The sequence below is a fragment of the Macaca thibetana genome, chromosome 16, assembly GCF_024542745.1.
Source record: "Macaca thibetana thibetana isolate TM-01 chromosome 16, ASM2454274v1, whole genome shotgun sequence".
Classification (NCBI taxonomy): Eukaryota; Metazoa; Chordata; class Mammalia; order Primates; family Cercopithecidae; genus Macaca; species Macaca thibetana.
The window spans coordinates 36,617,683-36,644,099 of NC_065593.1; the positions used below are offsets into that span (position 1 = coordinate 36,617,683).

The 26,417-nt window shown below is 42.0% G+C and overlaps 2 protein-coding genes and 1 pseudogene across 4 annotated transcripts in view; all 3 read left to right on the forward strand.

The window, feature by feature from the left end:
- The window catches only part of MTMR4 (myotubularin related protein 4), a 28,501-nt gene extending 25,616 nt beyond the window's left edge, over window positions 1–2,885 (forward strand). For all 3 annotated transcript variants that reach the window (XM_050764653.1, XM_050764654.1, XM_050764652.1), the window contains one exon: window positions 614–2,885. In XM_050764653.1, coding sequence (XP_050620610.1) covers window positions 614–791 — 178 coding nt within the window. In that variant the 3' untranslated portion in view covers window positions 792–2,885. The remainder of the gene's footprint in view (window positions 1–613) is intronic.
- Window positions 2,886–4,029: 1,144 nt separating this feature from the next.
- Window positions 4,030–26,417, forward strand: part of HSF5 (heat shock transcription factor 5) — a 60,160-nt gene continuing 37,772 nt past the window's right edge. The window contains exons 1-2 of the mRNA XM_050764684.1: window positions 4,030–4,743; window positions 12,694–13,068. Coding sequence (XP_050620641.1) covers window positions 4,137–4,743; window positions 12,694–13,068 — 982 coding nt within the window. The 5' untranslated portion in view covers window positions 4,030–4,136. The remainder of the gene's footprint in view (window positions 4,744–12,693; window positions 13,069–26,417) is intronic.
- On the forward strand, window positions 16,122–26,415 carry LOC126939466 (protein SET-like; annotated as a pseudogene).

Genomic DNA, 26,417 nt, shown 5'->3' on the forward strand with positions numbered 1-26,417 from the left:
GGCTGGGCGCAGTGGCTCACGCCTGTAATCCCAGCACTTTGGGAGGCTGAGGCAGGCGGATCACGAGGTCAGGAGATCAAGACCATCCTGGCCAACATGGTGAAACCTGTCTCCACTAAAAATATAAAAATTAGCTGGGTGTGGTGGCGTGTGCCTGTAATCCCAGCTACTCTGGAGGCTGAGGCAGGAGAACAACTTGAACCAGGGAGTTGGAGATTGCAGTGAGCTGAGATGACACCACTGCACTCCATCCTGGCAACAGAGCGAGACTCTGTCTCAAAAACAAAAACAAAAACAGTGCAATACATATGTATAGAACTAAATGGAATCCATTTGGAAGTGGATACCTCTTTATAGAAACTATTTTTGTTTGTCCCCAACTTTTCATTTAGTATCACTCATTCTCAGTATATTGGCATTTCTTAATATTAATTAATTTTTTTTTATTAGTGATGAGGTCTTGCTATGTTGCTCAGGCAAGTCTCAAACTCCTGGCCTCAAGCAATTCTACTGCCTCAGCCTAGCAAAGTGCAGGGATTACTGGTGTGAGTCACCCTGCCTGGCTAGTATATTGGCATTTCTGATGAACTCTTCCCTCTTCGTGCTTTGGCAGAAATTGTGGGAATGTATTTTGTGCTGGATGCTGCCACCTGAAGCTGCCCATTCCTGATCAGCAACTCTATGACCCAGTTCTCGTCTGTAACTCCTGTTACGAACACATTCAAGTCTCTCGTGCCAGGGAACTCATGAGCCAACAGCTGAAGAAACCCATTGCTACAGCTTCCAGTTGAATGCCGGGGAGACGACCTGTCCAACTTTAGCAGGTTTGAAGGGAGGATCTGCTTCAGTTGTAGTTTGGAAGGTTCGTTGGTGTGGCTCATGAAATCACAGAGCTCAGAGATACCATCTTGACAAATCCTCCTTGGTATCATGAAACTGGAGCAGAGGAATTGCAATTTGGCAGGAGGTCCTCTACTGGTGAGACCCTCACCTTGGGGTAATGGTCCTAACCCAGACCCAGGGTCTGGAAGCTTAATGTTGAGTTGGTGACTCCAGCCTCTTTCTCCTGGAGGTCACAAGATGATGATTGCATAGATGTTACCTGGTACAAAGTGCCCCAAACAGCAATAGAATGGCATACGTATAACCAAACTCCAAGTGATAACCAGACCCATCTCTCCTCCACCTTGACAAAAGCAGATTATAGTATACAAGATAGGAATTCCTGTCCTATTTGAGATGAACTATATCCTGTACCTCTGTGCTCTGTGTCTGTGCATGAAGGCTCAGTCTTTAGAGGCACTCCCTCTAGTTGCATTAGTACTGTCTTTCTGTGGAGTTTGGTTTGAAGACTGGTTCAGCAAGTGGAGGTTTCAATGTATTTTTCACTTGGCTCATCAGCCAGCGTTGGTGAATATTCAGTTTAGGGGGACAGTTCTAGGGAGCGAGCCATTTTTGGGAGCAGAGGAAAACTCTGCTGATTGAGTTATTTTGAGCTGTGAAGGCAGTCGTCTCTGTTACACAGTGGCAGCTCTTGAGTTACGCACTGTGAAGAATGAGAAGGGAAAAGTAAAAATTATCCTTGTGAAACATCTGCTGATTGTGCCCTACCCTTTGCGCCTGACTTTTCCTAGTTGTCCTGGTGCTAACACAGGAGCTACACCTTGATCCTCTCCTGGCATGAAAATAAAACAAAGGTTTTCGTTGTTGTTCCATTGCCCGTTTCCCCCATGTTGTCTTTCCCTTGGCTGCTGCCTCCTCTGGGTCACATTGCTTCTTATCCTGAACACTTGACACCTTGAGGGTAGAATTTAGCGTTTGGTTTTTACCTCCTAGCATATGCTGTTTGGTATGTGAGGGTTTCAGTACAAATGCTGCTGTCTATTTCTGTGCACTTAACAATGGAACCCAAACAGAAGAGAATAAAGCCTTGATACCAAAATCGGGAGAGAACATGTGTCCATTTGGACCAAACGTTGTTGGTTTTTTAAAACTTTTATTTTGTTTTTTTTTTTTTTTTTTCATCTTAATATGTACCAGTGGCACTTAACCAAAAGATACAGTGATATAGCCATGTACTGTGGGTGGGACAGATACAGTCTCCTTGGCCTATAATGAAACCACTAGGACTTTATACATTTTCCTTAATTTGTTGACATATAAATGGTAAATTACATTTAGGCTTATCCTGTTTTGAAATGATGGTAGTCATCTTTCTCACTGCTACTTTCATGTTGCTTTCTAGAAAACAGCATTTCATTCCAAAATAACTAGGATCTGCATTTAGAACAAGAATCATTATTTCCCTGACCTTTTCAGTCCTACAGAGAAGCATCTGTGGTTCTTTTGTACTTGCCATAGATGTAACCTAAAAAGTTTTGGCGTATTTAGGTCAGCCTAGCGGAACTTTTTTTTCATTTAAATGGAGCTGAATAATGGATATTTTGTGTCTGCAAAATTCCTGAGATCATTGAAAAAGTAACAAGCTATTCCTTGTTTCTGATACATAAAATTATTTTAAGCATTTTATCAATCATTAAAATTTACTGCCAGTTGTGAGTGGCTTTTTAATTAACTTGACTTTCATTGCACTTCACTCTGCCTGTTTTCAAGGGGAGTAAGATTGGTAACATTTGGGGAGACTGTATCTGTCTACTTAGTGTGGCTGTTTTGAGGGACTGTCCCATCAGTGAACAAACTGCATGGCCTTGGAGAGAGACTCTGGGCTCTTGGCTCAGATGTGTTCATTAAATACTCCTTTAAGAGCTGTTGTGGGTGTAAGTGACATGATGTGGCCAAAAATCCAAACTGTGCAGTTGCGTTGTGACAAAAATGCAATGTGCTGTAAAAATTCAATACAATTTAAATAAAATCTCTATATTAGTGCTGCTTTGTTGTTTTATTTTCATTTCTAAAAAACCTTAATATTCACTTATTCTTTGACTATGAGAAGAGTAGAACATTGTACCCCTTTCTCCCAGCAATTTCCAATTTATTTATTTCGAGATGGAGTCTCCCTCTGTTCCCCAGGCTGGAGTGCAGTGGTGCGATCTCGGCTCACTGCAACCTCCGCCTTCTGGGTTCAAGCGATTCTTCTGTCTCAGCCTCCCAAGTAGCTAGGACTACAGATACGCTACCACGCTGGCTAATTTTTGTATTTTTAGTAGAGTCGCGGTTTCACCATGTTGGCCAGGCTGGTCTCAAATTCCTGGGTTCAAGCAGTGCACCCCGCTTGGCCTCCCAAAGTGTTGGGATTACAGACGTGAGCCACTGTGCCCGGCCAATTTCCATTTTCAAATGAACCTCTCTTTTTGAATCAACACAGCTCTTGTTACATTCTTATTTATTGATTGGCTAGGGATCGATTCTTATGGATTCCGTAGAATTCTATCCCATCTTATCTTTAATGTCTAAAATGCCACCAGCTGGTTGGGCAGGCACACAAGATAGTACTTAGATTCTTGTGATTCCCTCTTCCCAGGGACCTCAGTTCTCGTCTAACCTTGGGTAAATTGTCTTGAACAAAATACTGGCTTAAAAGAGTGTATCTTAAAAAGATACAAAAGGCTACTACCTAAAAGGTGAATTCGTTTACTCAAGATATTATACCTCCAGTAGCATCATTTTTGTTTGAGAGGTGGGCAGTTCCACTTAGAAAGATTACAGACCAGACCCTTTGGTCCCCAGAATGACCGACTCTGCTGTCTAACGCACACTTTCTCTGCATTCCAAGTCCCCACTAGTTGGCTGGACCGAAACACACGCCTCTTGGTATTCCACGGTGGATAACTGGGCTTCTCTCTTCGCAGGACTTAGAACTCCCCGGCGGGCAGCCTTCCCGGCCTCAAGTCTGGGAACGCCTGGGGAAGGGGCGCCTGCCCGGGTCCCGCAGGCGTCTGGCGGGCCTGGCCGGGGCACGCGGCCGCCGAGGGGGAGGTGCCCACGCCGCGTGGCGGGAACTCGAGGCCCCATTGGCCGTGCTGGGAGGCACCGCGGGGCCTCGTGCGCCAACGGTCCCTGGTACGCGGCGGACGGGCGCCGGCAGGAGCGGGCAGGGCGAGGCGAAGGCCGGGGAGGGATCGAGAACGGGGTGGGAGAGCTAGGCTCGGGGGGCGAGGCCCGGGCCCGTCGGGGCGATGGAGGAGGCGCTGCTCTCCACCCCCATCAACCCCAACAACTTCCCTGCCAAGCTGTGGCGCCTGGTGAACAGCCCGCGCTACCGCTCCATCCGCTGGGACGGCCGCGGCGAGGGGCTGCTCATCGACCAGCCGCTCTTCGAGGCCGAGCTGCTCAGCCCGCCCGGGCCGGGGGGAGGCGGCGGCGGGGCTGCGGGGGCCGGGGCGGAGCCCGAGCTCTTCAAAACCACCAACTTCACCAGCTTCATCCGCCAGCTCAACCTCTACGGCTTCCGCAAGGTGGTGCTGGGCGGGCCGGGCGCGGCGGGGCCGGGGCCGGGGCCGGGGGGCGGCGGGCCGGCAGGGGACGGGCCGCTCCATCACTTCCACAGCCCGCACTTCCGCCGCGACCAGCCGCAGCTGCTCGTGCACCTCAAGCGCCTGACTAGCGCCAACAAGGCCAAGCTGGCGGCCGGCCTGGAGGTGCCCTGCCGCCCGCCTAACCGCTTCCAGCGGCTGCTCATCACCTCGGCCTCCGCCTCCGCCGCCGCTGCCTCGGCCGCCGCCGCCGCCCCGTTGCAGCACCAGGAGCCGCCGCCACCCGCGGGGCCCCGGCCGGAGCCTCACGGTGAGTGTGAGCTGCCCGCGCCCTCGCCCACAGCGGGCACATGGGCGGCGGGGAGCAACCGCCCCTCGAGGGCGCGTTTTCGCACGTCCTCACGCTGGGGGAGTCCGAAAGGCGCCCAGGACCCATTGTCCACTGTGCTCCCAGAGACTGAAAGTCCCGCCACTGCCACCGCCACCATTCTCGGCACCAGCACGGTGGCCACCGGCCCTCCCCTGGAGGGTCCGTAAGCATTCAGCCCCTTCTGAGCCCACTGGCAGCAAAAGGGACCTCCGCCTCTTAGGCTCCCTTCTACTTGTCCCCAGTTTGAACCCCAGGAGTTACCTGGTTGTAAGCCTCCGTTTACCTTCCTGAGACCCACACTGTCCACTGCAAACATGTAGACTAAAGAGTCCTTCGTTGAAACATTGGGTCTGCAAGAAACACAGAAGGGGCTGCTTTGCTCTGGTGGGAAGCAGAGTGGAGTCACCCTACAGGTTAAGGCGGGACGGAACAAAATCATAGTCAAGAGAACTTAAAACATTACGGTTGGGCATGGTGGCTCACGCCTGTAATCCCAGCACTTTGGGAGGCCGAGGCGGGTGGATCACGAGGTCAGGAGTTCAAGACTGGCCTGACCAGGGTGAAACCTCGTCTCTACTAAAAATACAAAAATTAGCCGGGCGTGGTTGTGGCGCACGCCTGTAATCCCAGCTACTCAGGAGGCTGAGGCAGGAGAATCGCTTGAACCCAGGAGGCAGAGGTTGCAGTGAGCCGAGATAGTGCCACTGCACTCCAGTCTGAGCAACAGAGCGAGACTCCGTCTCAAAAAAAAAAAAAAAAAAAAGAACCTAGAACATTACAATAGCAGCCAAGGGAAAGTTTTGGAAAAGGTGCCTGCAGTGGAAATTTGTCCTTGAAGAGGGCTACCACCTTCCACCTATTGGCACATCTAAGAAATCTTAGAAGAAATGTTAAGACAATCATCAGATTTAGGGTTCTGGGTGATGTGTAGAATGGTAGACATTGTTTATATACCTTAAGATCAAAAATACAAGGATACATCGTGGCTTACAAGATATAGTTCCTATGTAGAATGAATTGGCTACACATTTCTTTCATTGTAGCGAATTAGAGCTTGATGCTTCCTTAAAGGGTTATGATTAGACATACATAAGGCAAAAATGGTTTTCTTTACGGCTGTCAAATTTTAGTTTAAAAAGAATTTTAGAAAGCTCACATTTACAGACTTTGAAGTTTTCTCTATTGGCTACAATCTTTCAGTATTGAAAAAACTTTTTGGTGTACATCTGTATTTAGTAAAAGTTCAGAAACCCTCTGTGATAGTGAATTGTTTATTTTTTATTATTTGTTTATTTTTTTGAGACGGAGTTTTGCTCTTGTCACCCAGGCTGGAGTGCAATGGCGTGATCTCGGCTCACCACAACCTCCGCCTCTCGGGTTCAAGCGATTCTCATTCCTCAGCCTCCTGAGCAGCTGGGAATACAGGCGCGCGCCACCATGCCTGGCTAATTTATGTATTTTTAGTAGACAGTGTTTGACCACGTTGGCCAGGCTGGTCTTGAACTCCTGACCTCAGGTGATCTGCCTGCCTCAGCCTCCCAAAGTGCTGGAATTACAGGCCTGTGAGCCACTGCGCCCCGCCTATTTTATTTTTTGAGATGAAGTCTCACTCTGTTGCCCAGGCTGGCATGCAATGGCAAGATCTCGTCTCACCAGGAGGTGAACGCTCTGCCTCCCGGGTTCAAGCGATTCTCCTGCCTCAGCCTCCAGAGTAGCTGGGATTTTACAGGTGCATGCCACCACATCTAGCTAATTTTTGTATTGTTAGTAAAGATGGGGTTTCACTATGTTGGCCAGGCTGGTTTTGAACTCCTGACCTCAGGTGATCTGCCTGCCTCGGCCTCCCAAAGTGCTGAGATTACAGGTGTGAGCCACTGCACATGGCCAAATTATTTTATAGACTTGATTTTTTTTTTTTTTTTTTTTTTTTTTTTTGAGATAGGGTCTCACTCTGTCCCCCAGGCTGGAGTGCAGTGGCAAGATCTTGGCTCACTGCAACCTCCACCTCTCGGGCTCAAGGGATCCTCTCACCTCAGCCTCCTGAGTAGCTGGGACTATAGGTGTGGCCACCACACCCAGCTAATTTTTTGTATTTTTGGTGGATACAGGGTTTCACTCTGTTTCCCAGGCTGGTCTGGAACTCCTGGGCTCAAGTGATCTGCCCACCTTGGCCTCTGGAAGTACTGGGATTACAGGCGTGAGCCACCACCACACCAGGCCTGTAGACTTGATTTTTGATGCTCTTCCTCCTCTTCCAGGAAGGCGAGGGTGGCGATATTCCATTTCTCTGTTTAAAGAGTCCATGATATGCAGCAGTATACCAAGAAACCGACAGGATATAATAATGATTCATTCTTTACCTTCAACTAGGAGAGTAATAAAAACACTTTCAGCATGTTAACATGGATTTACTATAAAGTAAATGTAATCCCATGGGGCCGGGCATGGTGGCTCATGCCTGTAATCACAGCACTTTGGGAGGCGAGGCGGGTGAATCACGAGGTCAAGAGATTGAGACCATCCTGGCCAACATGGTGAAACCCTGTCTCTATTAAAATATAAAAATTTGCTGGGTGTGATGGCGGGCGCCTGTAGTCCCAGCTACTCAGGAGGCTGAGGCAGGAGAATCACTTGAACCCGGGAGGCAGAGGTTGCAGTGAGCCGAGATCATGCCATTGCCCTCCAGCCTGGGCGACAGGGCGAGACACTGTCTCAAAAGAAAAAAAGAAATCTGGGTTATTTTTGAGTTAATGAAAAGTTTAAATATACAAATAAAATAACACTATGTTCAACTTAACCTTCGCCCAGGGTTACGAGTGACAACAGTACTTGGTTCATTTGGAATTTAGAAGATAAGGAACTAGGTTATGTGTCCACTGTGGAGTTTAGAAGATAATGGATTAGGTTAAAGTTCCAACAATAAGTTGAAAAAGCAGCAGTGGCATAAGAATGTCCTAAAGGAATATTAGCGCACTTCCATGTGATGGCCATTGATTTTGGTAGGGAATGGTAAGGGGCAAGGCAATGGAGACAATACCATGGCATACATTTGGCAGAATCTCTGACATGGATTTTTTTTTTTTTTCAGGTTGCATGTTTGGTGGGCATAAGGAGAAAAGACTAGAAAATGTGTTTTTTGGGAGAAATGGGATAACCACTTCAAAGAAAGAAACATACATACATACGCACACACATAAAAACCAACACTTGCTCTTTTCTCTGATCTTTTTCCCTCAACTATCTTAAACCCAGTTATATTTTAAGGATAGAGTCCGTTTTAATTAAAGAAATTCAGGGCCATCTGGAATCTGATTTTATTCACTTATAGTTCAGTTGGTCAGCATTTAAAGACTACTATTTGTTGAAAAACATACATTCATGGTGTTTCAGTATAGATTATATGTCAATCCATGTATAACTAAGTTATTGTTTTGATGCCTTTCCTGTTTGGTGTGTTTTGTTTGTTTGTTTGTTTGTTTTCCTTACCATTCTACCTGTTGGTGTGTGCAGAAGGTATGTCAGGTGTGGACTGTCTATACCATAGGTTTGGTTCACCAGGGAATTGTGTTACTGGTTCAGGTGGAATGTAATTCTGCTATAAGTTCAAGCATACTAGAACTTGAATAACTGAACAGAGTTGTTGAAGAATACAACTTTGTTTTGTCCTCATTCCATGTTCTAAGTCCTTGGCTCTTCTGTTTTTCCTCATCTCATTTTTCTTCTTCTCGAATCTTGCCTTGGTTGTGTGCCTGACTACACTGCTACTGCTTAGTCTCCATTTTTTCTGTGTTCTATTTCTGTGTATGGGTTGAATACTTCTCTGCCTATAATAGAATTCTCTGTTTTAGGACCTAGTTCTTTTATTTAGAGCCACTGAACCAACTGTACTGTTCACCTTCCAAGAGTCTACTTGATAAGAAACGTGAGATTGCATGTTTTTCCTTTGTGCACTTTTGTTATTTTGTTTTTAGGAACAGTTTATTTTACGATATTGGTTAAAATATTCTAAACTAAGTAACAGGTCTGAGAAATGGATAACCTGTTTTTGCCTGGGGATACCATGCTCTCAAGAGGCAAGTTTTTGGATTCTTTCCTGGGAATTGATTAACTCAGATGCACTTCCATAAAAGAAATAGAATTTTTAAGAACACAATTTCATCCTGCCCTCTATTTCCAGAATTCTGGATTAAAACTTTGCCAAATATATCTTAAAGATATTTTGAGGACATATAGGTGATGTAATGTTGATCTGAATTGACCACTATGAGGTAACCCTTAACAGAAGAATAAATAAGGGCTGAACATGTCTTGGTTCTTTATTTTAAAAAACAGACTTAAAAGAATGCCCTTCTAATCTTGACTGTGTTCTAATTTTAACAGCATCTAAAATAGTTAATTGGCCATCACTCCAAGTTTATCATGATAGAAGTAGACAGATATAAAACAATTTAAGGTCGAGAATTCTTTAATTAGCTGCTGAAGTTATTGACAGCCTGAAAATTCGCCAACAGTTTATCCCCAAAGAGGGCAGAGCTGTTGTACTCTGTAGGCAGTATGTAGTGTTGGCATGTGAGCATCCCAGGAGAAATCAAGCAATGGGTAGTTTTGGACATGGAGAAACACCTCTTGTGAAGAGCAAAAAAAAAAAAAAAAAAAAAAAAAAAAGGAGGGGTTGTCAGTGGTAGGTTCAAAGTGTGTGTACCTGCGAAATTGGTAGTCAAGCAGCATAAAAACTGTTTTATGCTTTTTTTTTTTTTTTTTTTTTTAAAGACAGAGTCTCCCTCTCTCACCAAGGCTGGAGTTCAGTGGCATGAACATGGCTCACTGCAGCCTTGACCTCCCAGGATCAAGTCATCCTCCCACCTCAGTCTCCTAGCTGGGACTATTGGGGCATGCCACCACACCTGGCTGATTTTTTTATTTTTTGTAAAGACAAGATCTCACCTTTTTTTTCTTTTTTCTTTCTTTCTGTTTTTTTGAATCGGAGTCTTGCTGTGTTGCCCAGGCTGGAGTGCAGTGGCGCAATCTCGGCGCACTGCAACTTCCGCCTCCCAGGTTCAAGCTATTCTCCTTCGTTAGCCTCCCGAGTAGCTGGGACTACAAGGTGTGCGCCACCATGCCCAGCTAATTTTTGTATTTTTAGTAGAGACAGGGTTTCTCCATGTTAGTCAGGCTGGTCTCGAACTCCTAACCTCAAGCGATCTGCCTTCCTCAGCCTCCCAAAACGCTGGTATTACAAGCGTGAGCCACCATACCTGGCCAGGATCTCACCATTTTGCCTGTGCTGGTCTGAAATTCCTGAGCTCAAGCAATCCTCCCACCTTGGCCTCCCAAAGTGCTGGGGTTAGAAGGATGAGACAGGGTTAGAAAAAATAGACAGGGTCTATTTTTTGTACTTTAAAGAAAGAAAGGAAAAATAGTTTTTAAGAGATCTGTCATTTGAATACATTTAATCTTCTGAAATAGGATTTTTTTCCCTGCATTAGATAAAGCCTCTTGTTTTCCAGGGCTCCAGAATTTGTGTTGTTCATATGTATGTATTTTTTTCTTTTTGGCATTAATGCTTTATTTACTTGTTTAAGTATTTATTTTTAAGAGACAGGATCTCACTCTGTCACCCAGGCTGGAGTGCAGTGTCATGATCATAGTTCACTGTAACCTTGAACTCCTGGACTCAATAATGCTTTATTCTCTCTTTTTAAAACAGGGTCTCACTGTGTCACCCAGGCTAGAGTACAGTGGCTCAATCTCAGCTCACTGCAACCTCCACCTCCTTGGTTCAAGCAATTCGCCTGCCTCAGCTTCCCAAGTAGCTGGGATTACAGGCATACACCACCATGCCCAGCTGATTTTTGTATGTTTTGTAGAGATGGGGTTTCACCATGTTGCTCAGGCTGGTCTCGAACTCCTGGACTCAAGTGATCTGCCCGCCTCAGCCTCCCAAAGTGCTGGGATTACAGGCATGAGCCACCATGGCTGGCCTGCTTTATTCTTTAAAGGAAATTAAACCACAGAAATAGAATGACAGATTTGTAACTTGTTGAATGGGTTTACAATCTAATTATTTGGAAAAGCAGATATTTGAGTGTCAGCTTTCAACGTGTAGTTTAATACTTGAGTAGCACATAATAGGTTTTCCCTCTGTTTTACAGATTAGCTTAATAAATTGAAAGGAACTTGTGAATCAGTCACATGATTTAATGCAAAACTTTCCTTAGGAATAAATTAGGCTAGCTTTGTTTATGTTCAAGAATCGTAATTTATAGTTCTGCACCATTTATATTCTCTTGTCCTTCATTACATACTGTTGCCCTTTCTCCGTCTTCCTTATCTCCATTTTTTATTCCTTTTTACATTGCTAATGAAGAGAAGACAAGTATCAGAATCTCTGGGCCTGGATTTGTGGATTTTTAACATACCCTTCAGGTGATTCAGATGTAAACCAATGTTTGAGAGCCACTGACATCTGGGAAAGGATACTACTGGAAAGACTCTGAAGAAAGAAAAATCATGGAAAATGATTGATTGATTTAAGGAATGAAGGAGGAAACTAAGTCAAACTTTTCAAGCTTGACTTTTCTACAAAGATTATCATTTTTAAAAATTTGAAAGGGAGGGCAAGACATGGTGGCTTATGCCTGTAATCCCAGTACTTTGGGAGGCAAAGGCAGGAGGATGCTTGAGCCCAGGGGTTCAAGACCAGCCTGGGCAACATAGGGAGGCTCCTGCCTACAAAACAAATTTAGCCAGGTGTGGTGGTGCATGTCTGAACTCCAGCTATTCAGGAGGTTGAGGTGAGAGGATTGCTTGAGCCCAGGAGTTCGAGGCTGCAGTGAGCCATGTTCACACCACTGCACTCCAGCCTGAGCAACAAAGCAAGAATCTGTTTCTAAGAAAAAAAAAGAATAAAACATTAATGCCAAAAATAAACACATACACACAACACAAATTCTGGAGCCCTGAAATCAAGAGGTCTTTAGTAGGGGGAAAAAAATCCTACTTCAGGAGATTGAATGTATTCAAATAATAGGCCTCTTAAAAATGATTTTTCTTGTTTTCCTTTAAAGTACAAAAAACAGGCCAGGTACAATGGCTCATTTCTGTAATCCTAGCACATTGGGAAGCCAAGGCAGGAGGATCGCTTGAGCCCAGGAGTTCCAGACCACCCTGGGAACGTGGCAAGACCTTGTCTCTACAAAAAGTAAAATAAACAGTGCTGGGTGGTGTGCACCTATAGTTCCAGCTACTCAGGAGGCTGAAGTGGGAGGATTACTTGAGCCTGGAAGTTTGAGGCTAGAGTGAGCCGAGATCACATCACTGCACTGCAGCCTGGGCGACAGAGTGAGATCCGGTTGGTTGGTTGGTAGGTAGGTAGGTAGATAGATAGATAGATAGCAAAGAACGTTACATTTATAAAAATCTTGTTATATGTTCCATACCCATTTCTTTTATTTTTTGGTGGACAGCTTATTTTTATGTCTATTATTAATGTTACAAAATTGTTTGAAAGACTGAATGGAAAACTTTTAGGAAGTAGCTTACACGTTGGAAAAATCTGGGTCAGGCAAATAAAGCGAAAGGTAAGATGGCCAAATCATGTATAAAAGGCTTTTAATGTTGAATATTTGATTTAACATTTGATTTAATGTTAGAATTTAGGCACTTTATCTTTTATGACTATTACACTGAGAAAACAAAGGTTTATTCAGTTCTTCTTTCAGCATTATATGTCTCATATTCTTGATTCTGAATTTGTTTTTACCAAAACTAAACTTCTGTTGTGTTAAAAATGGCTGATAGGTGAAGAGTAGTATATTTTATGACCTTTGGTTTACTATGTCTGGTGGTGTAATGCAAAATTAGTAAATGTGCTCTTCCTCTTTTATGCAGGACCAGTGGCTGTAGGACAATTTCACCGGTCATTTCGGCGAGATAGTTTGTCTCCTTACTCCTACGTATCAACTCCGTCCCATGACCACAGTACTTTCCCTCTGAAAGGTTTAGATCGGACCCCAGTTCCTCACAGGATATGGCAGAACTCCCTTGGAATGCACCCTGGACAAGTGGAGACATCTCCCACATTTTCAGATAAAGGGGTTCCATTTCCTGTACTCCAGAGGTTTCCAGCTGAGGTTACCTATACGCTGCAGCCCAGCACCACATCTGTCCATGTTCAACAAGGTCCTCAAACAATGGTCAGCTCCTCCCAAAAATACACTAACTACACACCCTCAGCACAGTACTCGCAAGCCTACTATCCAACAGGTATGACAAATTCAGGTTCATGGCCTTCTATTTAAGGTTGTTTATAATGAGCATATATATATTTTAAATGCATTTTATTGTCTCTGTGCTTTAACACAAACAGTAGGAATGTGCATCTAAGAAATGGCAAAGATTTCTTAGCAGGAGATATTTTTAAACAATATATAAAATTTCATTGTGCTTTTAAGGGTTGTGAAAATTTCGTTGGGTGTATAAAGGTGTGTATTGTTAGTGAAACTTGTATATTCAAAATGTGTCCTAGTTATGAAATTAAGACTTAGTACCCCAAGGGCGGATGTGGTGGCCCATGCCTGTAATCCCAGCACTTTGGGAATGTGAGGTGGGTGGATCATTTCAGGTCGAGTTCGAGACCAGACTAGCCAACATGGTGAAACCCCAGCTCTACTAAAAATACAAAAATTAGGCCGGGCGCGGTGGCTCAAGCCTGTAATCGCAGCACTTTGGGAGGCCGAGACGGGCGGATCACGAGGTCAGGAGATCGAGACCATCCTGGCTAACACGGTGAAACCCCGTCTCTACTAAAAAATACAAAAAACTAGCCGGGCGAGGTGGCGGGCGCCTGTAGTCCCAGCTACTTGGGAGGCTGAGGCAGGAGAATGGCGTGAACCCGGAGGCGGAGCTTGCAGTGAGCTGAGATCCGGCCACTGCACTCCAGCCTGGGCGACAGAGCGAGACTCCGTCTCAAAAAAAAAAAAAAAAAATATACAAAAATTAGCCAGGCACAGTGGCAGTCGCCTGTAATCCCAGCTATTCAGAAGGCTGAGGCAAGAAAATTGCTTGAACCTGGGAGGCAGAAGTTGCAGTGAGCGGAGATCACTCCGCAGCATTCCACCCTGGACGACAGAGTGAGACTGTCTTAAAAACAAAAAAACAAAAAACAAAAAACCTTAGTACCCCAGAACCTTATTTTAACTCTGTCCTTGGTGCCGCAGTTTTTTTAAAATATGTCTATTATATATTTAATATGGTTTAATCTTAAGGTGAGATTACCTCATAATGAAATGATTTATCTCAGTAATGATATTTAATTAAAAAAAACATACTCTCTGAACATTAAATTCTTTAGTAAAAACCTGGTGAACAGTGGGATCTCCACAGTGTTATTCCTAGGCAGCTAAGAACTGGGGAGTAGCAGAGAGAAGGAGAAACCTGACAATGACAACTGACCTGGAACACAACCAAGGGCATTGAGAACATGCTGGTAGATCCCAAGCCACTAATTGGGAATGCTTATGATAGTTATCATCTGTTTTGCTTCTTGGGGAAAAAAAAAAAAAAGTTGTGGTTTTTTTCCTTTCTTTTTTTTTTTTTTTTTTTTTTTGAGATGGAGTTTCACTCTTGTTGCCCAGGCTGGAGTGCAATGGCACAATCGTGCCTCACTGCAACCTCCGCCTCCCGGGTTCAAGCAATTCTCCTGCCTCAGCCTCCTGAGTAGCTGGGATTACAGGTGTGTGCCACCACCACACCCAGCTAATTTTTTGTATTTTTAGTAGAAACGAGATCTTGCCATGTTGGAAGGGCTGGTCTTGAACTCCTGACCTCAGGTGATCCACCCGCCTTGACCTCCCAAAGTGCTGGGATTACGGGAGTGAGCCACCCTGCCTGGCCATTTTTTTTCTTTTTTAATAGAAAACGTTTTGCAATATAATCTTACCATTTCACTCAAATGTATTTTCTTCTTTTTTTTTTTTTTTTTTTTTTTTTTGAGACAGAGTCTCACTCTGTTGTCAGGCTGGAATGCAGTAGTGCAATTTCGGCTCACTGCAACTTCCACCTCTTGGGTTCAAGTGATTCTCCTGCCTCAGCCTCCCACCTAGCTGGGACTACAGGTGCCTGCCACCACGCCTGGCTAAATTTTTTTTTTTAGTAGAGACAGGGTTTCACCATGTTGGCCAGGCTGGTCTTGAACTCCTGACCTCGTGATCCACCCACCTCGGCCTCCCAAAGTGCTGGAATTAAAGGTGTGAGTCACTGCGCCTGGCCTCAAATGTATTTTCAATTTTGCAAAAACACGATAGCAAAAACACATGATGATGTATTTCATCATGTGGTATGCTTTTTACACAATGATGAAATGAGGCAATAGAAATAAGACAAGCGTCAAAGCTTTGAGAAAAGACCAGAAAGAGAAGAAAGGGGGCATTCCAGAAAAGACCAGAAAGAGAAGAAAGGGGGCATTCCTTACCCTGTGAATTAATAATCTAGGATCTTTAATTTTTTCAGTTATGTAAATCTGGAAGCAATTTCTGGAAGTCTTTTGTTAGACCATTTCTCCCAGGTGGCACTAAAGGGAAAGCTAAAATATTTTTTCATTTTAAATATTTTTTAAAAAACATATTTACTTAAAGTAGAAGAAATGTAAATTAGAAAAGGGAATGGAGTGGACCGGCGCGGTGGCTTACGCCTGTAATCCCAGCACTTTGGGAGGCTGAGGTGGGCGGATCACGAGGTCGGGAGATCGAGACCGTCCTGGCTAACACGGTGAAACCCCGTCTCTGCTAAAAATACAAAAAAATGAGCCGGGCGTGGTGGCAGCGCCTGTAGTCCCAGCTACTCGGGAGGCTGAGGCAGGAGAATGGCGTGAACCTGGGAGGCGGAGCTTGCAGTGAGCCGAGATGGCGCCACTGCACTCTAGCCTGGGGAACAGAGCGAGACTCCGTCTCAAAAAAAAGAAAAGGGAATGGCGTAATTTGTTGCCATTTAAAAATTATAAATCTGGGCCTGGCGTGGTGGCTTACACCTGTAATCCTAGCGCTTTGGGAGGCCGAGGCGGGTGGTTCACGAGGTCAGGAGTTCGAGACCAGGCTGGCCAACATAGTGAAACCCCGTCTCTACCAAAAAAATTACAAAAATTAGCCAGGCATGGTGGCGGGTGCCTGTAATCCCAGCTACTCGGGAGGATGAGGCAGGAGAATCACTCGAACCCGGGAGGCGGAGGTTGTGGTGAGCCAAGATGGCGCCATTGCACTCCAGCCTGGGCGACAGAGCGGGACTCCGTTTCAAAAAAAAAAAAAAAATTATAAATCTGGGCGAGGGAGGTGACCCGCTGCCGCGCCGCTGCCGTCGCATCCCTCCGCGAGCAGGAGCCCGGACCGGGTCCCGCATGCAGCCCTAGCCGGTACCTTGTAGTCAGGCCGCTAGGGCAGCGCTGGGAGGAGGCGGCTGGACCCAGCGAGCGCCCGCGCGTGTGCCGTGACTGGCAAGCCGCCTGCCAGTCCCCTTCGCCTTCCCTTCCCCCGCCCCCACCTTCCAACCGCGCCAGATCGGCATCCGCTGCCAAAGTCAGTAAAAAGGAGCTCAACTCCAGCCACTACAGGGCTGACGAGACCTCAGGAAAACAGCAGGAAGCAATTGAACACATTGATGAAATCCAAAATGAAACAAACAGACTTAATGAACAAGCCAGTGAGGAGATTTTGAAAGCAGAACAGAAATGTAACAAACTCCGCTAACCATTTTTTTCAGAAAAGATCAGAATTGATCACCAAAATCCCACATTTTTGGATAACAACATTTATCAACCATCCACAGGTGTCTGCACTGCTTGGGGAGGAGGAAGAAGCGGCACTGCATTATTTGAGCAGAGTTGAAGTGACAGAATTTGAATATATTTAATCAGGTTACAGAATAGATTTTTATTTTGATCAAAATCCTTACTTTGAAAATAAAGTTCTGTCCAAAGAATTTCATCTGAATGAGAGTGGTGATCCATCTTTAAAGTCCACTGCAATCAAATGGAAATCTGGAAAGGATTTGACAAAGCGTTCAAGTCAAACGCAGAATAAAGCCGGCAGGAAGAAGCAGCATGAGGAACCAGGGAGCTTCTTTACCTGGTTTACTGACCATTCTGATGCAGGTGCTGATGAGTTAGGAGAGGTCATCAAAGATGATATTTGGCCAAACCCATTACAGTACTACTTGGTTCCCGATGTGGATGATGAAGAAGGAGAAGAAGATGATGATGATGAAGAGGAGGACGGATTAGAAGATACTGATTAGAAGGGGATGAAGAGGAAAATGAAGAAGATGAAGATGATGATGAAGGGGAGGAAGGAGAGAAGGATGAAGGAGAAGATGACTAATAGAACACTGATGGATTCCGACCTTCCTTTTTAAAAATTTTCTCCAGTCCCTGGGAGCAAGTTGCAGGGTTTGTTTTGTTTTTTGTTTGTTGTCTGTTTGTTTTCCTCTTGTGCTCAGTCGCCCTGTTCTTGAGATCTCTTTTCTCTGTATCATGGTTCTCACCTTATTTGGGGGAAATACCTAGAGCAGAATACAGTGGGAAAAGAGTCTCTACCCCTTTCTGTTCATTTTTATCCCTTCCTGTCTGAACAAAAACTGTATGGAATCAACACCGCTGAGCTCTGTCGAAAAAAAGAAAAACCTGCTCCCTTGTCTCTGCTGGAAGCTGGAAGGTGTGAGGCCCCTGTGTGGCAGTGCCCAGAATTCTAGCTTTTTTCCTCCTTTCTCTGTACATTCAGCTCAGAGAGTACACTGTGTCTCTGTGTGAATATGGACATTTGGCATTTACCAACATGTATCTGTCTACTTTCTCTTGTTTAAAAAAACAAAAACAGAAAACAAAACCTTAAAAAAATGGGTTTACAGAAGGTCAGCACAGGGTGGGTTTGAGATGTTCGGGTGGGTTAAGTGGGCATTTTGACAACATGGCTTCTCCTTTTGCATGTTTAATTGTCATATTTGACAGACATCCTTTGCAGTTTAAGATGACACTTTTTAAAATAAATTCTCTCCTAATGATGACTTGAGCCCTGCCACTCAATGGGAGAATCAGCAAAGCCTGTAGGATCTTATTTGAAATTGACATTCTCTATTGTAATTTTTTTCCTGTTTATTTTTAAATTTTCTTTTTGTTTCACTGGAAAGATGAGGCTCAGTTTTTAAAGGTTAAAAGTGGACAAGTTGCTTTGTTACAATAAAACTAAATGTGTACACACAAAACAAAGTTATAAATCTGGTGACTGTTTGTAGTAGTACTCACTATTTTCTAGCTGTATTAATATCCAACTGTATACTTGTATCATTGGCTCATTGCACCTAAATATAGCAGTGAAAGGGATTATTTTCCCAAAATGCTTTAATGATATTAAAATCATCTAGATTGGGTTTTATAGATTTTCAGAGCTGTTACTCTTTTGGTGAATGGAGTTGAAAAAAAAAAGGAGGGAATTACATGAAGTAAGGATGATTTTGCACTTTTAATCATTTTGCCTATTAGAAATTTAAAAAAAAATTTTTTTACCATGTTACATAGAAAATGGTTAAGGCCTAATTTTTCCCCCCATATTTGCCCAGCTACTTCTTTGAAGAACCAAAATATCTGTACAATCTTTGAAAACAAGATGGCCGGGTATGGTGGCTAACACGTGTAATCCCAGCAACTTGGGAGGCTGAGGTGGAGGATTGCTTGAGCCTAGGAGTTTGAGGCTGCAGTGAGCCATGATTGTGCCACTGCATTCCAGCCTGGAAAATGTATTCCAAGTTTCAAGCAATCCTCATGGAAACTACTAGCTCTAAATTTTATGAGAAGTACTCATATATTATTCACTAACACCGCTACAAATATTATAGTTAATATTCATTATAGAACTGTTATTTGTTAAATTATTATAATTTTGGACATGGTGTTTTTAAAATATTTTATTTTAGCTTGATGTAAATTATAAATTGGGAGTTGTCTCCAAGTGTTTAAGGTAAGAATTAGGAAGGAGGCATTAAAAAAAGAACAAGTAAGTGTCACTGATATTTTTATAGTATACAGTATATAGATAACTTTATGTTAGCTGAATTTTTGTTTTGTCTTCTTTAATAGGGATAATTGAAATGACTGTAAAGTTTCTGAGATTATGAGAATAAGAAATTTCATGATGACTTCTAGTACATAATGTAGGCAAAACTGCTTTGAACATTGTGAAGCACTTTATAAATGAAAAGTTTTATTATTAAATATGAAAAACTTGCAATGGAAAAGAAAGTGCCATAAAAATACCCTACAAGTGCTTAATTCCTCCAACTTATGGGCGAAGGAAATAAAAAGTAGTGAACAATTTAACCAATATTTAGTGAGTACTTATTTATTAAGAGTATTACAAATGACTTTACCGAAATTAAATAGAGTATCATTCTCATGAGGCAGGTGGATCACTTAAGGCCAGGAGTTCCAGAACAGCCTGGCCAACATGGTGAAACCCAGTCTCTACTAAAAATAGAAAAATTAGCTGGGTGTGGTAGCAACACCTATAGTCCCAGCTACTTGGGGGTTGAGGTGGGAAGATTGCTTGAGTTCAGGAGGTTGAGGCTGCAGTGAGCCGTGATTGTGCCTTTGCACTCCAGCCTGGCCAACAGAGCAAGACCTTGTCTCAAAAAAAAAAAAAAAAAAGTTATAAAAATAAACTTGGATCTGGTCTTCAGATAGTATAACCAGTAAATGTTGAATTTTATAACATTTCATAAATTATTAATTTCTCTAGTAAAGTCAAACACTGCAACTAAAAAGTTGCCATCAGACTAACTCCTAAAATGACTCATTGGAATCATTTTTTTTCTTTCTCACATTAGAAGCAGACTGGAGTTACTTTTTATGTTTGTTGTTCCTCCCTTTAAGTGTCAGTTTTCCATTCTTACCACTTCTTCAAAGGCAAAATTTTGTAGATCTAGCATTAGTTGACTCTTTTTATTCTTGCCTTATCTAGAATTCAGTTTTTCCTCTGATGTTATTTTTGGTCTACAACTGTGATTTAATTTTCCTCTTTTATGAAAATCTTCATTTTAAACCTTTTAATTTTACTTGTTCTCCACTATATATTTGAACATACATCATTTTTATATATAGAATCCTATATTGAGAATTGTTTTTCTTTAACACTGAATAGACTCAAAATCAACTTTGCCTTTTTTTCAAAGTTTTAAACTCAAGGCAATGATTAGTAAATTTGTAGCTGCCCTTCATCTCTTTTTTTATTTAACACGTATTTATGTAGTAATCACTATGACCAGGCACTGTTCTTAGTACTCTTTAAATATTCACTCATTTAATCCTTAAAATACTCTTATAAAATAGTGTAATTAGCCTCACTTTATAGATGAGGAAACTGAGGCACAGCTAGGAAGCTGTGGGCTTGGAAACAAATCCAGACAATCTGACTCAAGAGTCTGTTCTTTTGGCCACTGTGCTCGCCTGCCTGCCTGCCTGTCTGCCTGCCTCTCATGAAGAGAGTCTTTTGTTTTTTAGCTTTGTTTTTCTTCTGAGACAATTTTTGTCTGGTATATCTCTTCCTCAGAGTTAGTTCTAGGGTAGACAACAGCAATTGGTAGGGGAATCTACCTTTGTATGCTGCTGGTGGCATTGTGATTGCTCTGGGTTATTGACTCACCCTGTCCAAGTAGAGAGAATGTACTTCAATTGCTAGAGTGGGAGGTTCAGTCTGGGGGCTCTGTGGGGTGGGGCTGCTTCTAACTCATTTCTGTATCCCCCTACACCTACCATAGTTCTTGCTGTAATGGGCCCTAAGTACAGAATTTATTGAGTGGAATGAACTAGTTCTAGTCCCAGCTTTGCGGTTAATCATTGGATATGAACTTCAGTGGATTATATCATGTTATGTGGCCTCAATTTCCCTTTCTATAAAGTGGCCATAATAGTTTGAGTGAGGAATTAAATAATATATGTGAATTGACTTTGTAAAATTTAAACACTATTTACATGTAAAGGATCAAGTGTTTTAAAAGCTGTGCTTAATTTTATTTTTATTATTTTTTAAGAGACAAGGTCTCACTTTCTCACCAGACTGGATTGCAGTAGCATGATCATAGCTCACTGCAGCCTGAACTCCTGGGCTCAAGCTATCCTCCCACTTCAGCTTCCCAGGTAGCTAGGACTACAGGCACACACCACCACACCCAGCTAATTAAAACACATTATTTTATTTTATTTTTTTGGTACAGCTAGGGTCTTGCTTTGTTGCCCAGACTGGTCTCAAGCTCTTGGCCTCAAGTGATCCCACTGCTTAGCCTCCTGAGTTGCTGGGATTACAGGCCTGAGCTACTGTACCTGTCCAACAGCTGTCTTTTAAATGGTCCTAGAAGGCTGGGCACGGTGGCTCAAGCCTGTACTTCCAGCACTTTGGGAGGCCGAGGCAGACAGGATCACTGGAGGTCAGGAGTTTGAGACCAGCCTGGCCAACGTGGTGAAACCCCATCTCTACTAAAAATACAAAAAATATTAGCCAGGCATGGTGGCGCACACCTGTAGTCCCAGCTACTTGGGAGGCTGAGGCAGGACAATCACTTGAACCTGGGAGGCTGAGGCTGCAGTGAGCCGAGATTGCGCCACTGTACTCCAGCCTGGGCAACGGATCAAGACCCTGTCTCAAAAAAGTAAATAAGCCTAGACATTAACACTTTAAAGGCTAAATAAGAGAATTTATAAGAATATAAGCTTTCCCCCAAGATACGCGTGATATTTTTAATTTTTATTAGAACATATATATCTGGCCAGGTGTGGTGGCTCATGCCTGCAAACCCTGCACCTTCAGAGGCCGAGAGGCAAGAGGATTGCTTGAAGCCTGGAGTTTGAGACCAATCTGGGCAACAGAGCAAGATTGTGTCTCAAAAAAAAAAAAAAAAAGAAAAAGAAAAAGAAAAGAAAGAAAAGGAAAAAAAAAAGAAAATATCCATCTTGGCATGCAGTTCTAGGTTAAAAAATATATATATGTGTGTGTGTACATATGTGTGTGTGTGTGTGTGTGTATCTCCTATCATTTAAGATTTTTCTGAATTGGCCCTTGGGCAAAAAGAGTTACTGATTGTTGTTTTAAAGTACCTTTAAATTCTATAGGTGTGATCTTTAGGCTTCTAATCCTACATTAATGTACATAAATATAGAATATAGAATTATAAGAGGTTTTTGGTGCTGTTACTCTTGTTCTCAGGCAGTCTGTATTGCTCCTCTGAAAGTACTTCATTTTGTGCTTATGGGAAAGAGGCACTTAGCACCAGGAATCTCTCTCTGTCCTCTGCCAGAAGAAACTAAGCAAAAATACAATCATATTTACCTTTTTAAAAAATTGTGAAACAATATACGTAACATAAAACTTAACCACTTTAACTATTTTTCAGGGTACTGTTTTGAGGCATTAAGTACATTCACCATCACCACTGTCTATCTCCAGAACTTTTTCATCTTCCCCAACTGAAACTCTGTACCTGTTAACCACTAACTGCCCATTAGAGAATGCCAACCTGTCCCTGAGGTGGAGAGGTTGTCCCTAGCAACCACTGTTCTGTTTTCTGTCTCTGTGAATTTGACCGTTCTAAATATCTAATATAAGTGGAATCATATATTTAATATATAAATTTACCATCTTTTTTTTTTGAGATGGAGTCTCACTCTGTCACCCAGACTGGAGTGCAGTGGTGCGATCTTGGCTCACTGCAACCTCTGCTTCCCAGGTTCAAGCGATTCTCCTGCCCCAGCCTCCTGAGTAGCTGGGATTACAGGCGTGTGCTACCACGCCCAGCTAATTTTTGTATTTTGAGTACAGGCAGGGTTTCACCATCTTGGTCAGGCTGGTCTCAAACTCCTGACCTTGTGATCTGCCCGCCTTGGCCTCCCAACGTGCTGGGATTACAGATGTGAGCTACTGCGCCCGGCCAAATTTACCATCTTAACCATTTTTAAATATACAATTCATTGACACTACTTACATTCACAATATCGTGCAACCCTCACCATCGTTTCCTAAACTTTTTATCACCCAAATGAAACTCGGTACCCATTAATCAATAGTTTCTCCCAACCCCTGGTAATCTCTAATTTATTTTTTGTATATATGAATTTGACTATTCTAGGAACCTTACATGAGGAATCGTATAATATTTATCCTTTTGTGACTGGCTTATTTCACTTAATGTCTTTAAGATTCATCTATATTATAGTATGTGTCAGAATTTTCTTCCTTTTAAAGGCTGGATAATATTCCATTGTATATATATAACACATTTTGTTCATCCACTCATCTGTTGATGGATACTGAGTTGCTTCTATCTTTTGGCTGTTGTAAATTCTGCTATGGTGAACATGGGTGTACAGATATCTTTTCAAATGCCTGCTTTCACTTTGAGGTATAAACTCAGAAGACCTTTTCTTTACCTCACCATAAATGAGGAGATACTGGGGTTCTAGTTGCTGTAGGAACTTATCTTGAAATTAAATATACTATTATGATGTTTTTTTTCTTTTGAGCATTTATATTATGGGGTATTTTCTCACTGTTGACATTATACTATTCTGGAGTAGATTCAAATTCGAAATATTTTGATTCTATATTTGAATCACTTCCGTAGGATAAAGTACATTAACTTGTTTGCCTCACCTATAGCAGGAGCAATAATTTTTAGTAACTCTGACTTAACATTTTTATTACTTAGAAATTTTTTGAAAATGTCATTAATGCCTATATTTATATCTGAAATGGAATTCTTTTAATTATTTTCAGTTTTTCTTTCTACACGGAATTTAATGCCGCAACTGAACACTGCCTTCAGGAAGACACTGAAAGTTCTTTATGCAGATGAATGTATCTTAAGACATAGTGATAAACTAAGTTTTATAAATGTCAGTGCTTTCATAATGCACAGTAGATTATTTTTTCATATACTAGGCACATAGTCAAATTGCTATGCCTAAGTTTTCATATTCAGTAAACTTACTAATACCTTTGTTCTATTTTGTTGACTATACAAAATAGGACTACAGTGGTAAGGAATAGCCATTGAGGAATCTTTTTGGAGTGTAATCTATTGAAGTCCTCATTTTCTTCATACAGGTACTGTTTTGCTTTCCATTTGTTACTGGATACTTTAAAGAACATTTACTTTTTTGCTGTTTCCTGAGAAACCAACTCAGCTATCAAGCTATCAAAAATATATTAACATATTCTCTGTTATATATTGTAGTTTATTTCTCTGAGAAATTTATTTTAAAGTACATTTTTATACCTATTCAAAATGTGTAACCAATGGAGTCAGAAACTTCCAAACAATAAAACTAACACCTTTTATTGATTTATTTGTAACAAAACACTGCTTTTTGGTACCCTGATGGAATGGACCTGCAGCTCCCAAGTCTTTCTCTACTGCTAGGTGGCTAGATTTTCCTTAGCTGCTGTAACTCTAGGGGAAAAAGAATTTTTTTTTTCCCTTCCACAGTTTTGGCAAGCTCTGCAGATCTTGCTTGGTGTTTAGCTATTTGGATTCAGTTGATTTCCTAGGATATTTGTGCTGTCAGACACTTTGGGAAATCTAATTCAAATCCAAAACATTTAATATATATATTTGAATAACCTTCAAAGGATCAAGTCTAAGAACCTGTTCTGCTAACCTATATTGGAAATGATAACAACTTGAATTTTATGAGGCAATCTTAGTAATATATGGCTTTTTAAAGTCACCAAAATTGTTAAAAAATATGTCATCCAAAAAATAACCTTTATATTTATGTCTGAACTATAATTTTGCCCATTATTTCAAGTTTTCTTTCTGTGTGCAAAATTTAGTGGTTAAATTGCTCATGATACAAAGAGAAAATATTTATTTCTACTGTATCTTCATGAACTTCTGATGTTTTAAAAATCAATATTCATGGAGAAATAGGGAAGCATTTCGGTTAATTTTTTTATAATCCTTAGGTCAATTTACCTTTAAAGATTAAATAATGAGATTAGTAATTTTATTAGCACACTCAAAATATGAAAAATGTGGACATAAAAAGGGAGAGTTGCCACCTTATTGATAAAGACACCTTTAAAGATATTCGGCAAGTAGAATTCTAGTAAAACTACAAATGTTACATTTCAGGAAGAGGGTTTAGCTTAGGGAATTATTGTGAGATATATACAATTTTTTTTTTGGACATAGGGTCTTACTCTGTCACCCAGGCTGGAGTGAGGGGCACAATCACAGCTCACTGCAGCCTCTGCCGCCTGGGCTCAAATGATCCTCCCACCTCAGCCTCCCGAGTAGCTGGGACTACAGACATTTGCCGCCATGCCTGGCTGATTTTTGTATTTTTTGTAGACATGGGGTTTCACCATGTTGCCTAGGCTGGTCTCAAACTCCTGGGCTGAAGGGATTCGCCTGCCTCAGCCTCCCAAAGTGCCGGGACTACAGGAGTGAGCCACCATGCCTGGCTGTATTGTGGTATATTAAAGAGCGTGTGCTTTGGAGTTTAATTACTGACTCTGTCACTTCCCGCTTTGTGACTTTTGGCAAATTACTTAATATCACTGAGCTTTAGTTTACTTGTTTTGTAAAGGCAATATATGTAAAGCATTTACTACTGTGCCTGAAACAGGGTAGGTGCTCAACATACGTCATCCTCCGTTTAATCCACAGTTGTGCTATTAATAACTGATTCTCACTTATACTGGAGAGTCTCTACAAAAAAGCAGACTCAACCTATTATTAAGACTGCATCTGTAAGTAACTTTGCTAATACCAAGAGTTCAGGCTTTTCACAGTGTCCTGACTATAAAGGGAAAGTTTTGAAAATGTGTTTCTTCTGTTAAAATAATAGCAGCTAACACTTATTGATTGCTTACTGTGTACTAGTACTCTTCTAAGTTCTTTATGGATATTAGCTCATTTATTGCTCATAACAACCATATTTGGTAGGTCCCATTATTCTGTTGTTGTCTCTATTTTAATAGGATGCAGAAACTGAGGCACACAGAGATTAACCTTGCTCAAATTTGCACGCTGTAAAGCCAGGCTGGTGGAGCTGGGCTCCAAAACCAGGCAGTCTGGCTCAATGATCTGCATTCCTAACCAGTTGCCTAAATGATTAAAACATTTTTGTATACATTTCTACTGGATGCATTGTTTAATGGTGGAACACTTGGAGAATATTTCGTACTTATTTTACTCTTTTAAAACACTCCACCCTCCAAATAGTGGTTACTGTTGAAATGATTGAAATACTTATTTTGGAATTTCAATATATTCCTCTATTTTCAATAAAATGAAATTACTTTCAATAAAAATATATGGTTAGAAAGATAACAAAATGCTTAGGTGTTAAATCATTTACAAAAATAGACATTAGACATGAACCTTTTAAAGGCCTTTAAAATTATTTTGTTACTGTGTTGTTTTCAATAAATAACACCACCTAATTGGACTAAATATTTTGTTAGGCATACAAAGGAAGTTCTTCAAATTTGGATTTCTTTCCAGGTTGAAAGAGGGGAGCTCCTTGAATGCTATAGAAGTGTATTGTGGTTGATGGCTTTTCTGTGTTTGAATTTGTT